At 42.2% G+C, this 16,041-nt stretch overlaps 1 protein-coding gene across 5 annotated transcripts in view; it reads right to left on the bottom strand.

Annotated features, from left to right (window-relative positions):
• BICD2 (BICD cargo adaptor 2) overlaps positions 1-16,041 on the bottom strand; it is a 109,631-nt gene that overhangs the window by 47,516 nt on the left and 46,074 nt on the right. For all 5 annotated transcript variants that reach the window (XM_075574892.1, XM_075574893.1, XM_075574895.1 and 2 more), the window contains exon 2: positions 5,765-5,977. In XM_075574892.1, the coding sequence (XP_075431007.1) occupies positions 5,765-5,977 (213 nt within the window). The remainder of the gene's footprint in view (positions 1-5,764; positions 5,978-16,041) is intronic.

Raw genomic sequence — 16,041 nt, 5'->3', positions numbered from 1 at the left:
ACAGACCCTTACTGATAATGCTGCACACAGACCCTTACTGATAATGCTGCACACAGACCCTCACTGATAATGCTGCACACAGCCCCTCACTGATAATGCTGCACACAGACCCTCACTGATAATGCTGCACACAGACCCTTACTGATAATGCTGCACACAGACCCTTACTGATAATGCTGCACACAGACCCTCACTGATAATGCTGCACACAGAACCTCACTGATAATGCTGCACACAGCCCCTCACTGATAATGCTGCACACAGACCCTTACTGATAATGCTGCACACAGCCCCTTACTGATAATGCTGCCCACAGACCCTCACTGATAATGCTGCACACAGACCCTTACTGATAATGCTGCACACAGCCCCTTACTGATAATGCTGCACACAGCCCCTCACTGATAATGCTGCACACAGACCCTCACTGATAATGCTGCACACAGCCCCTTACTGATAATGCTGCACACAGAACCTCACTGATAATGCTGCACACAGCCCCTTACTGATAATGCTGCACACAGACCCGTACTGATAATGCTGCACACAGAACCTCACTGATAATGCTGCACACAGCCCCTTACTGATAATGCTGCACACAGACCCGTACTGATAATGCTGCACACAGACCCGTACTGATAATGCTGCACACAGACCCTCACTGATAATGCTGCCCACAGACCCTCACTGATAATGCTGCACACAGACCCTCACTGATAATGCTGCACACAGACCCTTACTGATAATGCTGCACACAGCCCCTCACTGATAATGCTGCACACAGCCCCTTACTGATAATGCTGCACACAGACCCTCACTGATAATGCTGCACACAGACCCGTACTGATAATGCTGCACACAGACCCTTACTGATAATGCTGCACACAGACCCTTACTGATAATGCTGCACACAGCCCCTTACTGATAATGCTGCACACAGAACCTCACTGATAATGCTGCACACAGCCCCTTACTGATAATGCTGCACACAGCCCCTTACTGATAATGCTGCACACAGACCCGTACTGATAATGCTGCACACAGCCCCTTACTGATAATGCTGCACACAGACCCTCACTGATAATGCTGCCCACAGACCCTCACTGATAATGCTGCCCGCTGCCTTTGTAATCGCCTAACTTCACCTTGTGAAAATAATCGCTAATCTTTCTTCGCTGTTTCTGGTTCTTGGACATTTCCTGGCCATACTATGCTTTAGTTTGGCCTGTACCTGTAGATGAAGCTTTATTGTTATTTTGCCTTACGATAAGTAATTGAACTGACATGAAATCTGTTTGCGGATATTTTATTTAATATTGGATAATAAGAAATACACGATTACAGATAAAGGAACAATTATTATCACCTTGCACCTTAAAACAATGAATTAGCCTGAGAAATTAGACTGTGGAATATTCAATGGTACAATATAAAGTAAGGTACTTGGCCCTGCACCCCTGTTATCCCTTATTGGGTCTTTTCTTGTCCAGTTGTATTGAGGTGTGTAGCTTCTCCGTGGGGGGATTCCCAACTCCCACCATACTATCACAAAAGAAAAAAGGAGTAAAAAGCTGCACTCGTCTTTCAAAAGATCCTGAGATCATTTATAGCAAATCGGGGAGACAAAATAGCACAACGTTTTGGGGACCAATGTTCACCCTTCCAAGGTCCCCGCCACGTCGTGCTATGTTTGTCTCCCCGATTTGCAATGAATGGTCCCAGGATCTTTTGAAAGACGAGTGCGTATATTTTCCTCCTTTTTTTCTTTTGTGAATATACAGCGGTAAACAGAATAGAAAGATACTGCAAGCTGCCGAGCAGGACGGACACACAAGAATCTTCCTGTGTCCACTCACCAAGTTTCACTCCTGGAGGAGCTGTGTCGGGGGATCCAGCACAGGCGCCAGGACTAACATTTTAGGCGCCCGAGACTTTTCCATCCCTTAGCCAAGAAAATATTTCATCTGCTCAAATCTTTAAATGTAGCTCAGTTTATATGGCAGAGCAGGGTTGATTTCAGACCCACGTCTCTACGAAATGTAGAATGGTTATTATTGGTGGGTGATTCATTTAAACAGTAAACAACCGAACTGCTGAAATGATTCCGTCAGCGGCTGTGTGAACGTAATAAGAGCAGTGTTATAAACATAGGGATTACGGTTTTAACCAAAAGGAAGTATGGAAACTACCAAACTACCCCCCGCCCCCAAAAAAAAAAAATTCACATGTATCACCTTTTTTTCATTGTTAACTCTGATAAACACTGATTTTTTTAATCAAAAACACTGGAAAATCAGCGTAATGACAGGGCCTCCCCACGCCTCAACTCGGGAGCAGGGGATCCCGTGTCTGCCAGGGGGTGCGGTCATGTCTATGATGAAAGGGGTGGGGTTATTATGTAAGTGGGCGGTGCTGTGACACATAGGGCGGAGTTCAGCACATGCTGCATGGGAACGTGATACAGAGCGCGGTTATGAGCGAGACTCACTTAAATTATTACTATTAAATGGACAGAGCTGGGTAGACCAGCTCATTTCAATTAATAATAGGGCACTTCACACCTCTCTTTACCCACAGCTGTTTGTCATATTGTTACATTGTTACTATTGAAGAGCAAAGAATAATAATGCTTTGGATTGTAAAGACCTCAGAACACGATGCGGAAAATCTCAAATGTTACGTAACACTTAAAGCGAATTCCGGGGACAGGCCAAATTGTTGAATACAATACTGTTTCTGTCTCTGGCGACCACAAGAAGAAACTACAGGCATACCCCGCATTAACATACGCAATGGGACCGGAGCATGTATGTAAAGCGAAAATGTACTTAAAGTGAAGCACTCCCTTTTTTCCACTTATCGATGCATGTACTGTACTGCAATCGTCATATACGTGCATAACTGATGTAAATAACGCATGTGTAACAGGCTCTATAGTCTCCCCGCTTGTGCACAGCTTCGGTACAGGTAGGGAGCCGGTATTCCTGTTCAGGACGTGCTGACAGGCGCATGCGTGAGCTGCCGTTTGCCTATTGAGCGAAATGTACTTACTCGCGAGTGTACTTAAAGTGAGTGTACTTAAACCGGGGTATGCCTGTATTTAAATGCTCAGAACATAATTTAGGATCCTCCCTCCCCCCCAGCAAACTGTATCAGAAATATACTGCTTCCACCTAGAATGTGCAAAGAAGAAAAGCACTGCATGCTACAGAATAAAAAGAAATGGGGTTTATTCACTTTAGTTTGTCTCGTCACATGGCTGCAAAGTCCAGATAATGGATTAGGCCAAACAAAGCCTATTTTTGACATTAGCCTCTGAAATCGAGTTCTGGCTCCATATCTCTGCCACAGACATGCTTTTCTAGCCATATGATGACACAAAAAGTCTATAACTGTTATACTGCTCCTTACTAATAGCAAGTCCTCAGGATGATTCATAAATCAGGAGGTTATCCTGTGCTGAACCAGGCTATTCTCAGGGTCAGGGAATTAATGGCGCTATATAAATAAAGACATACAATACAATACAATTCTCAAAATATCTACTAGTGTAATCTCTGGCTCCCCGGGCCCACAGAGGAAACACCATCGCCGCCAAATCTCACGTGATCCCTGAGCCAATAGGAAGCCACAACGTGAGAGAAGGATGGGGGGGGACAAGCGCAGCAGCAGGGTGGCAAGGAAGGGCAGTGGGGGGGGGGGGGGGAGAGAGAAGGGCAGCAGGGAGGAGAGAAGGGCAGCGGAGGGTGCAGGGGAGAGAAGGGCAGAGAGGAAGGGGGCTGAGAGGAGCAGGAGAGGGGGGAGGAGGAAGGGGGTGGAGGAGGAGGATAGTGGGGGAAGGAGGAGGGGAGGGAGGAGAGGAATTAGGGAGGAGGAGGGGAGGAAGGTGAGGAGTTAGGGAGGAGGAGGAGGGGATGCAAAGTAAAAAGTAGATTGCATGTACGTATAATGTGATTTATATAACACCAACCATGTACGCAGCGCTATACAACATTACAATAGGACAGGTTTTCAGGATATCCCTCCTTCAGCACAGGTGGTGCAGTCAAAGACTGAGCTACTGATTGGGCCACCTGTGATGAAGCAGGGATATCCTCAAAACCTAACCTGTTGGTGGCCCTTGAGGACTGTAAATACATTGCAACCAATTGGAATAAATGCAACAGTTAAATGACAACTTAAGGCTAAAGGAGACTGTCCCAAAGAGCTAACACTTTACTGTTGGGATCTTTTCTGTCTTTATGTAACTTAGAAAAGCCCGTATGGAATCAAATATCCAAGTCAGTAAAAGGAGTAACCGCTAATAAAATCTTCTCCGGTTGATCTCAGCATTTTTCGTCAGGAAAAACAATTGAGTCACTTTTTATAATAACAGCTCGGAAAATGAGATCATTCGTGCCAGGAACTTTAATAAGAGAAAGGAAAATGGATTGTACCCAGCAATTGTGTAATGTGTCCTCTCAAACTCAGAGTAGCGATCCAGCGTAACTGAACCGCCCCGCACCCTTCTTATTTTACAGCACAGGAAGCAGGGGGGGGGGGGTGTCAAGGTACTTCCTACATTTTTAAAGGTATTTAAATATCCATCCAATAGGAAGCCGCAATCGGTGATGTTCGCCCACTGGACTCGTGAGATATGGCGGCCATTTTGTTTCCCCTGGAGGGAGTTTGAAAACCTGCAAACACGCCGGTAAGAACCTGGAACATGCCAGCTCGCAATGCTGCTTTAATGTTGCAGTCTACAGTTGACGGTTCACTATGTCCAATGTATTTTGAATTCAGCAGCCCTGAGTCTAAATGCATTGCAAAAATAATAGGGAATTTGTATTTTCTTTCATTGCTTTAGAACGCAATCATTGCAACAATGTGACAATGAAATATAACGAGTCACAATGTGTAAAGGTTGGCGGCTTGGGTTTCACGAGGAAGGAATAGAGATAACAGGTATCACTGGTGGAATTAATATGCCTATGTATTTAACCTCCTGTCCGACACTGGAAGAGCAGAAGTTGGAATGACTGAGTTTACGCGTTCCAGGGATGACTCCAGGATGTACCTTGCTGATCATTCTTTCCTAAACCACGTCCCCAGGAAATGCAGGATGCCATATGTTTCTGAGTGGCCTGCACTTTAGGACATGAGCAACACCATTGGATTACAGGTGGGCTATTTTACTTTAATCCTTTGAGTGTCACGGCCCCTCCGGCACCTGTGCTCACGTGACCGGCTCTCCGAGGCAATCCAGTGAGTAGCACTATTTTCAGCTATGATGAGGTTCCCAAAATACTTACTGGTGAATTTACTGTTATTACTTCCTGGTTTTTAAAGAGGCTTTAAATGGCCGTCCAGTAGGAAGCCACAAACGATGATGTTGCAGCTTCCTATTGGCCCAAGATTAAGCAGCCATTTTGTTTCCCCTGAGGGAGCTTTAAACCCAGTAACTTCACTGGTAAGTATTTCAAGTACCTGAAAAAGGAGGGGTTTGGCTAATGGGGACCCCCATGTTCCCACCCTGTCAATAAAATGGGGTGGAGGGAGGTAAAAAAAAAAAAAAAAGTAGGTGGAACTGCCCCTTTAGGAAAGGACAAAATAGTACCAGCTGCAAGCTCCGAATGGCTTTATTGCTGTGCAAGGATTGAGCATGAATACTGCATCAAAGTAATAAAACACGTCCCTTGCCTTGTGACATTGCAACTTGTTTACAAATGGCTAGAACTCATTATTATCTATCAATACGTTGATGATCATTTTGCCGAGGCCTTACCTCTTTCAGTTCTTGTGCCACAGAGATGAGTCGCTCGTTTTCAGAGAGCGAGTTGGTGACGACGTTTCTTGATTGCTTGAGCTCAGTCTGCAGTTCCAGAACCTTTTTCATGTAGTACTCTTCCTTTGTGGCCGATTCCTGAATGAGCGTTTCCTCCCGACTCTCCCCATCTGCTGCTACTTTCTTGTGGTTGCTATGTGCTTGTCCGAAAGCCTGAGGAACAGGGATAACACACATTATAGAAGTGACAGTACCTTTTCAAACATGGACGCCACAATGCTGAATTCAATGATAGACGCCCAGTGTTGCCCTCTTATCGCACCATTCTACGGCCCAGACGCACGAAGCTCCGGTAAAATCAGGGCAAGTAAGGGCAGGTTACCCTAAATAGGCAACGGCCATTATTTTCCTTGAGTTTAACGGGTATCCACGAAGATAATTATATGCAAAAACAATATTGTGTCGATAAATGCATTAGCGGGTAATAGTGCAGAAACGCGTTAAGCAATGCAATGCAGACACGTATTAGGAAAAATGTCATGTGCATTACAAACAACGCACAACGCACAACGCACTATCGCGTTCCAACCGTATAATGCGTGTTTATTAATGAGAGATATATATATCTTGGTCTGACACACAACTATTTTAATAGAAAGTGCGATGTGTCAAACTAGAAGAATATATCAGGGTACCACATTTTACTTATAACATGTATTTTGTTTTTATAGAGAATTCTATGAAATAACGTTAGGATAATCGTGACCAGGCTGGGAATAACGGCACGTTTTGGCGTGACGTATTTATCATAACGATATTTCCCTGCGCTAACATTAAAGGAGTTTGGTGCATCTGCGATGTTAGGTGAGCGGTTCACTCTAGGTCACGCGCAGCCAACTCTAGTCCTCAAGGGCCACCAACAGGTCAGGTTTTCAGAATATCCCAGCTTCAAGACCCTTTGTTTTCTGCATGGAAAACAGCTCAGTGCTGCCTGGTGGAGTGGGGATAAACGGCACGAGCCATGTGAACACTACTGCAGGATTTGGGCCTTTTTCAAATAAAAAACAGCTACAAAAACAAAAAAGAAGAGGTGGATAATCTGCTTTAAAATGCATAATATTGAGCTCACATTCAGAAGACGTAATATTGGGGGGAACTGCACTTTTAACCCATTAAAACTACCATAAGTTCAGTTATGTCCATCACGGATACCATTGCCCTACCCAAATAACAACTGTTGTTTCTATTAATATCCTGAGGCCCCATTCCAAACACACAAAGGAACCACTTTTATGGGGAGTATCTCTCATACTGCCAATGACTGGGAAGGCAGGACCACAGAAATTCTGCAGGACATCTCTGCCAAAGGACCACAGCTCGTCTAAGAATGCAAGGTCAAAGTCAAGGGCACTCAGTGATCAATACAACCCACAACACATACAGTAGGTGTTTCTTTTTCGAACTGTCTTATCTGCTGTGCAACTTGTAATACATCTGTATATTGAATTAGCAGTATTTAACAGTAAAGTAATTTTCGGATACAGTACGAACCTTTGCAATTATTGAAAATGTCTACGCTTTCTGACATTAAATGACAGCCACTTACTCCTCTTATCTGATTGCATCCGATATTAGATAAGCAAATCAGAGACACACAGGAGATAAGATACGCACAGAATCACGGAGACGGCCCCAGGGAAATTAAAAAGCATCACATTTCAGACAGAAAGTAAAGCCCCATCTGTGCACGTTCCCTTCAAATGAGTTTCAACAGTGCAAAGCAGCTTAAATGCTTAATAATACCTCTGGTCTACATGTATGTTAAAGGGATCGCATGGTCCTGCAGCTCCTCCTTGCTACATGGTTAGGTCCAAAGTATAAAAAGGTACAACATGTAAAAAATTTAAACCTACTTGGAAATGCACCTTTAAGAAACGTGAATGTAAAATAATGTATTTTCAGTGAATTTTGACCCTTTGAATGACATTGGAGTGACTGCAAATGGGTTAAAAAAATATCAATACTCTGCTCGCCCTTCCTGCGAAATGACTTGTACTTATATTGCATTATAGTGACATTGCACCATATCATGATTACATATCCAAGTGGTCTCCGTATTGGCTGTATATTGGCTTCAAAAAATCTTGAATTCTCTATCAAACCTTAGTTGGAAGCTAGCGGTTATTTTTCAGTCCGCAAACAATAAATCCTACTGGCTACAAATCAGACGAAGAAAATATCCCTTACAATTACTAACCTTTAATGTTCAGATTACAATTCCCAACCCCTTTACCCCCCCCCCCCCCCCACCCCCCACAAAAAAAGATGTCTTATCAGTTACCTGTAGCGATTTGTCAGTAATATCATTATTGAATCTCTAAAAAGCAGACCCATGAGAAAGATGAAATGAAGACTTTGTTGCCAGTGGCTAGAATCACTCTTCTACATGTACGATAAATCCATGTTTGCAGACGGTAATAAGTGAAAAGGGAGTGAATGAGTAGAAAGATTGAATGGCTTCTGCAAAGGTTGCAGAAGGAAGGTCTCAAGCACCTCTGAATTCCCTGAAGTTGAAATTTAAATTGGATTGCAGAGGCTCTGGAGTACGATTCTAATTCTGCCTAAAAATATAGCACAGCTAGATTAATCGTATTGTGCTCTTGGTTTGAATTGTTCTGGGGTTGTCCGCTCTAGAACCTTCAACATTTAATTTCTCGTGAATTGGTTAAAAAAAAAAAAAGCCCGGTGTATGATCCGGTTGGAGGGAACAGCCAATAACTCATATTTATGAAAGATTATATTTTGTAGTTTGCACCATATAAAATGAGACTATCCATGGCATACAGGTTGTATTTCTTGCTTCTATTCCGGAAGATGTAGCATTAGCAAGAGTCATTGTTGTAAGCAGAAGGCCTAAAGATTAAAACATGGTCAGTTTGGCTAATACAGGGCAGATCGTTTTGAAAGCAAGGCAAATGAAATCAGTCACCGTGCAAACAAACAGCTTCATCAATTCTCACTGCATTTTCTTTTATCCATCTGCTGGGGTCAGGCAGCAATGAGCAGCTAAAATGATTGTAATAGACGATGACAAACAAGACGTTTTGTTCCAATCCAAGTTTTTTGGAGTATAGAAAATTGAATTACAGATCAAGGTGTACATGCAATCCATCCTGAAAATGCTCGGAGACCTGGATGCCAAGGAATTATTCCATTTGATTTATACCTTCTTTTGCATTCTTTGTCTCTTATCACTGACCTCTTCCCTAATTGGTCCTTAACAGAGAGGCCAATACAATTGTGGGGAGGAGGGAGGAGGGCTGTGCAAGCACTTGCTGATCACAGATTGATAGCATCACTGAGAGGGAGCAGCAGGCAGAGGAAATCAAACACCTCCCAAGTCTCCAAAAATAAATTAAAAATACTTAAAGGTGTCAGGTTTGGGTGGGAAAAAAAATGCATCAACCACCCAGCTGAGATCCCTTTCACTGGAATTAGGAGGGATTGTCCCTTTAAGTGGGACAGCATCTGTAATGGCTTATTCTGGGAAAACTAACAGAGGGGGAAAGAGGGTCACCCCCTAAACATTGGCAAAATACTACAAGTAGCACCTCTAGTACGTCACTGGTCAGACGTCATGCAGTATAGTCGGCCTACTGCTGTTAATTAATGACCCCCCAAATGGTAAGATAACCATAGAATACGCGACCCGTGCTACAATGTAAGTTTTTTTTTAATAAATCAGAACAACTATCTTTACATTGGTTTTTATTTAGCAACCAATGAAGCTCGTTATGATCCTAAAGAAAGAAGGGCAAATCTCTCAGCAAGATGGCTGCTTTAAAAATATATATTTTTCAGATTTAAGATTGGTATAAAAAGTCCCCTTTTGGCGGCCTCAGCAGCAGTGAATGTGTTAAACACAGTTTGGAATGTGAAGTATTTCACACAATACGTTGTTGCTATACAAACAAAATACTTCTTGCTAAACAGGTATGTAAAAGTGGTCACAGGTAAATCCTGTGAAACATGATACTAACTAGGTGCCAAACTAAATGGGAAGAAAAACAATGTATAAGACTTTCACTGGGGATCCTTATGTTCTGATAAATACACAATATCAGCTAGTGTAGTAGTAAATAATCTAAACAGCAAAACTGCCCCAGAATGACCCTCGTGGCCTCCAGGGGCTATTACCAGCCAAAGTTCTATGCTGAAATTAAAAGGATACACATTTATACAAATTAGGGTCTCAGTAGCCAATGTGTTACCATTAGGAAGTACAGCTGAACCCGTTATAACGCGGTGGTTGGGGTCCACATATTGCCACCGCGTTATAGCTGGGATCGCAATTTTTATTTTAATTGCCGTTGCGATCAGGGGTTCCGCGACAGAGAGAGAGAGTCCATTTGTGCACGGATCGTGATTGCGTTTTTTAGTTGAGCTTTTGCCCTTTTCAGCACGGTTTTTATTTTAAAATTCTGGCTCTTCCCTTTTACACGAGCAGGAGGTGGAGCCTTTTAGAAGCAGTCAGAACAGTGTTTCCCAACTCCAGTCCTCAGGGAACCCAAAGAGGTCAGGTCTTAAGGATATCCCTGCTCCAGCACAGGTGGGTCAATCAGCGGCTCAGTCATTTTGACTGCACCACCTGTGCTGGAGCAGGGATATCCTCAAGACCTGATCTGTTGGGGTTCCCTGAGGACTGGACTTGGGAAACACTGAGTCAGAGGATTCCCCATAGAACAGGAGAGAAAGTCTCTGTTCTAATAGTAACAGACTATTATATATTAAAACATATATTTATTTATTTTAGTCGGCTAATATCATAAAAGCTTTTGAATTGTACATTGTGGAATTGACGGGCAGCTTCTAAATGTTTATTTAGTAAAAAAAAAAATTATTGACATTTAAGATACGGTATGTGAAGGAATGACTGTATAAATCAAATAATGAATTACAGTTTTAATTAAATACAGCAGTAGCTCACATGACATAACATAGCCTTCAACATAACTCTATTCTCTCCTTTAATGGTTTCCATTACTATTTATGGGTCTGAAAGTGCATAGAGATATTCTATGCAGACAATTGGTATTCATTGGACACGATTTGCTTTCAGAAAATGCCGTTTAATTGATGCAGTAAAAATTATTTCATGTTAATGACTGGTTATTTTGAACAAAAAGCTGGGAAACAAGGGCCCTATTATATTGTAAACCCCAAAAATACAATACAGCTCATAAAACGGATATGCCACCATTTCTATCATGTAGTAAAATGTCAATCTTTAGCCCTCTAAATAGGCTTCCGACTTTCCTGTGACCTCCAGCTAAGGATGGAAGGGGAGAACTACCCCCTCCCAGTGAATCCACATTGCAAAGCCTATCCTTCCTCTGCTGTGATATCTCGTGCAATGTCCTCACCTCTCGGGATTGTGGGTGTGTTTTGTTTATTTTGTCCGTTAGCAATAAAGCATATGTAAAAAAAAAATTTAAAAATGCAGCTTTTTAAAAACGGGAGTCACACTCATACCGCGTTATAAGCGGATCGCGCTATAACGGGCTTGAGCTGTACCAATGCTACGTAAGTAAATATGGTTAATGTGAGCTGAACCGCGGTGGATTAGAATTAGGAGGGGAAAATTATAAAGCATAGAGTTGTTACGGATTGGATGATACACTTCTTTTTTTTTTTTTAGAAAATGCTTTATTTCCAATGAAGATAGTTTGGTGTGGGCTATGAGTTCCGGGATAGGGGTGAGGTCAGGGTTGGCCTAAGGGCCAACTCTAGATGACATTTTTAATGTATTATAATGTAACAAGCATTTTTGGTTCTATAGCAACCATTTACAAAGTCACATTCCCTTCCTCTTCTGAAACAGGCTCTGGCACACCCCTTTTTGAGCCCTGCCCTCTCTCTAACAGTGCACCAATTGTATTTAGTGGCTGCCTGGTCACATGATCTTCCCCACAGAACTTTATCATATTAATATACACATGCATTCCACTGGTTGCAGAATACTCCTCTGCAGCCATTTAGTGAGCCCCCGAGCCGAATCTTCGCTGATTGATCACAGGAGAACGGATCAGTCGGCAACTTAGCTAATTACTCATCATTGTGTGGATTGTATTGATGCACATATTAAAAGGGGAAATAAAATAAAACAAACTGCAGCTTGGACGGCTGCTTTAAAACTCATTAAAAATGTCATTAAGAGTTGAATTTAAAAAAAAAGTCACTATTATCTAATACTACAGAACTGATTTTGAAAAAAAATCATAAGATTTCACATTTTTCTACTTCAAAAGCCCTGCATTTAGTTTTACACAGGCTCACATTAGCACACGATTTGTGGCTGGCGTGGATGTATATAACACAGAACATGTGTGCCGTTATTTACTTTTTATTTCAGACTAACAAGAACATAACCAGTTTCTCAAAGTGACCTTTCAGTTGATGTTTGGAATGTTTGAATAAATATAAATATGTGTCCATAAAACATTATTCCAACTCATGTGTAACGTCAAGGGATTTAAGGGAGCTGTCAGTGTGCCACGTGTAAAAGATCAACGATTTTCCAAAACAGAAACACAGCTAAAAACCAGTCTCGGCTTGTCACAGAATGTGTCCAACACTCAGAGGGAGAAATGCATGTTCTGGAAAATCGAGACACTTCCAGATATTCAGGGCTTCAAACCTGCGATCTTTGTGCTTCTGATGAAACTGAATGAAACTGACTTAAGCCAATTCATTTTACTTTGCTCTGACATGCGGATACCTCTGGGGTGGCCAACTCCAGTCCTCAAGGGCCACCAACAGGTCCGGTTTTAAGGATACCCGTGCTTCTGCACAGGTGGCTCAGACATTGACTACATTGACGCAGCACGGATGTTTCATTATATAGGTGGTTTGTTGTTTTTTCACAGTATGGCTATTCTAAAAAATATCACATTAATAATTGATATTTACCAATACTAGTTATAAAGGTAAATAAAATACATGAGTCTGTTTTCATTGAAATTGTATCAATCAGGCATGATGCGATGTGTCAAAAATCAAGACGTCTTCATCCACCTGACACACGTTTCAGGAAGGGTTGTATTACTTTCATCACTGACATTTTGGACACACAAATAATGTTACAATATAATCTTAGTACGCAGGCTCCCATCTCTTTTGAAGCTCGTGCTGCTCACTAATGACTGGGGAGCTGTCAACAGGAAAGTGTTTCCAATAAACCCCGACTGGCTTCATTAGTAAATCCTGCCCTTGGTGGTAATACGTTCCAGCTTCAAGCTGTAACATGCAGTTCTGAAATACCAATCAATTATCATGCTGTTACCCCATGCCTACATCTCCAGACTTAATCATGCATCAAATCTGTTATACAGTCAAAAAGAAATACTCTGCAAAGCAGTATTGCAACAAACATAAGGCTGTAAGATACATTTCTTTTGAGCTAGTCAACGACGAACAAATATTCTGTCTAGTTAAATTGATGCAGATAAATAAGCAAAAATCACACATGGTCAGCCAGAGGAATTCCTGCACCCTCTGACTGGGGAACAGATTCTCAATCTAATGTTTTTTCACCCTCATCCCACCATGTTCTTATCAGAGAGTCAATAAAGATCTCAGACGCTATTAGAGAGGGTTGGGGTTCCTTACAATGCATCTGATCTCAGACGCGCTATTAGAGAGGGTTGGGGTTCCTTACAATGCATCGGATCTCCGACACGCTATTAGAGAGGGTTGGGGTTCCTTACAATGCATCTGATCTCAGACACGCTATTAGAGAGGGTTGGGGCTCAGCAGAATTTAACAATATACAGCTCAACCCCGTTATAACACTGTGCTTGGGGTCCAAAGAATCACATCGCGATATAAGCGGATCGCGTTCGAAATTATGTACAATTGTACGCATTGTACAATAAAGTATTTAAGACACCAATAATTGTGTTGTAAAGTATTTATAAATACGAATATTGGGTGCCACGCTTGCATCACGTCATAAGCGGATTTGCGTTGTAACGGATCGCGTTATAATGGGGTTGAGCTGAAATTATAGGGTTCCTTAACTAAACAAAAAGTTGAACACTGCTCTAGGCGTACACACCATACCAACTACCTATGTATATTTCCGATTCAACGTCTCATATTGACAATACAGCGTCCCTGACATTAATAGAAGTCATGCTTTCCCAGCACTAAACGCACCGTGTGTAATTTACGCTGTTGGCGTGAATATTTAAATTAGAAATTAATACCCAGAAACCTCACGGGGGCATAGTACTTAAAATCTGCCCATGTTTATGGACAGGAAAGCTTTTTATTCCTCGTGGGTGCTGCCTCGCAGTCTAACAGACGGACACCCTAAAAACTCGCCGCATTGTCGCACATCTGATATCATAACTAATACGGCGAGTGTTTCACTCCGCCCAGGAACTTTGGCGGGGGGGATCGTTTCCCAGCCTCAATCACCCGGATAATATATTCCACTAAATGGGATCTTTCGGGGGCTCGAACCCCAAATATTGAAAGAATGGAGGTCCCTGTTGCAAAACCATTAGTTTTAGGAGTGTCGGTGTAAAAAGACTGAGAGCCACTGGTTTAAGGTAATCTTCTTGGTTGCGGAGGAAGGGAGTGAAGGGGTTAACAACTTTGGGCAACTGCTTCTCAGAGTCAACATGATTAATTCCCATTAATATTAATATGTTAATCAGAATGTGCTAATAAATGCTGCATGGTTATATTCCTGCGGTTAATCAGTTTCCTGATTTATTTCGCTCTAAGCAAACGTGTCTGGTCTTTGTTGTCATGTTTAGCAGACGAACATTTAACCCTCTCACTGCCAGAGGTGCCTGCAATAAATTGTGGGGCAGGTACACCTGGCAGTGAAGGCGTTAATTAATTTAAAAAAAAAAAAAAATCTATTTAAAAAGGATTATTGTCAAGGTTGCAATCTAAACTGTTTACAATAATTTAACATTTTCTGTTTTCAGCCGATAAAATTTACATAAATCTCAAACAGGTCCACAACCCCGCCTCTCTATAAGTGACCCTGTGAGTGCTCATTTACATGTCATTACCCAGAATCCCTTGCTCCAGTGGAAGCATTGTATGCTAAGAGATAATGGGGAAAGGCAGGGTTGCAGATCTGCCTGAGATGTGAATGTGCTCACAAGTGATATTTTTATTTGCTGTACGGTGGAGCGTTTTTGTCACTTTGTTACTCACGTAACTGACTTTGTGTACCTGCTTTAAAGGTAAATTCTCTTGCCATCCTGATGTGTGTAGGCTACACCACGAGAGCGTATAAAATGAATCTGCTTTCCTCCGTAACCTATACAAGTCCTGAAACGCTACACCACCCACTCCTTTCTCCTCCCACCAAATAGCAAAAACAAATGTAAGCAACATGGTACCGTTTAGTGTAAAGTTGTGAAAGGCCAGATGTTTCGTTCTGCAATCCTTAAAGCCCTTCTATTAAAAAAATATTTTGGGCCTCTCATAATGGCCCCCAATGCTACAAACTGCTTGATAAACACAAACCTGAGATCAACGACTGAAACTGCTGAACAGTTCTCGCTTGATTCTCTCTTATTTATATACAAACACGTACTTGTTATTAACGGAAGCAGTATATATTAATTATATATACACACACACACACACAAGTCTGATTAAAGCGGTTACCTCTTTTTGTGGGCAGGGGGTGGGGGGTTGGACTAGGTGGGAGGCAGGGGGCCTCCGGTGTCGAATCGCTGAGTTAATTTCAGCTCCGGGGACCACCTGCTTCCCGAGATATTTGCCTCTAAAGGGGCTGACTGCAGCAGCTCTGCCTGGGAATAGAAAGTGTCTGTTTAAAGGTCCCGCTAGCCAATAGGAAGCCACGACATCATCCCTTGCCGCTCCCTATTGGCCCGCGGGACATGGGAACTTTAAACAGATATGAGATCCAGCATCAATTTAGAGTTAAGAATCTCGGGGAGCAGGGGGTCCCAAGAGGTGAAATAAACACGATTTGCAGCCCTGCGGCCCCCTGTTGCCAACCTAGGGTGGGGATATAGATACATATATTTGAAAAGGTATAGCTCCTTTAATGCTGATAAGCGAGACTCGGGATGTAAAGCTCATTAATTCATTTTATATTGGTCCAATACATAAGCAGTATACAATTGTCTAATACATATGTACCACGTGCCTATTGAAACAAGACTCAACATTTACTGGTTTGATCTGTAGTTGCAACTTTAAATGTATCTCGAGGATTATCT

Source organism: Ascaphus truei, chromosome 17 (assembly GCF_040206685.1).
Source record: "Ascaphus truei isolate aAscTru1 chromosome 17, aAscTru1.hap1, whole genome shotgun sequence".
Classification (NCBI taxonomy): domain Eukaryota; kingdom Metazoa; phylum Chordata; class Amphibia; order Anura; family Ascaphidae; genus Ascaphus; species Ascaphus truei.
Note: the sequence above shows the minus strand (reverse complement) of the source record. Positions and strands in the feature narration are given on the sequence as shown.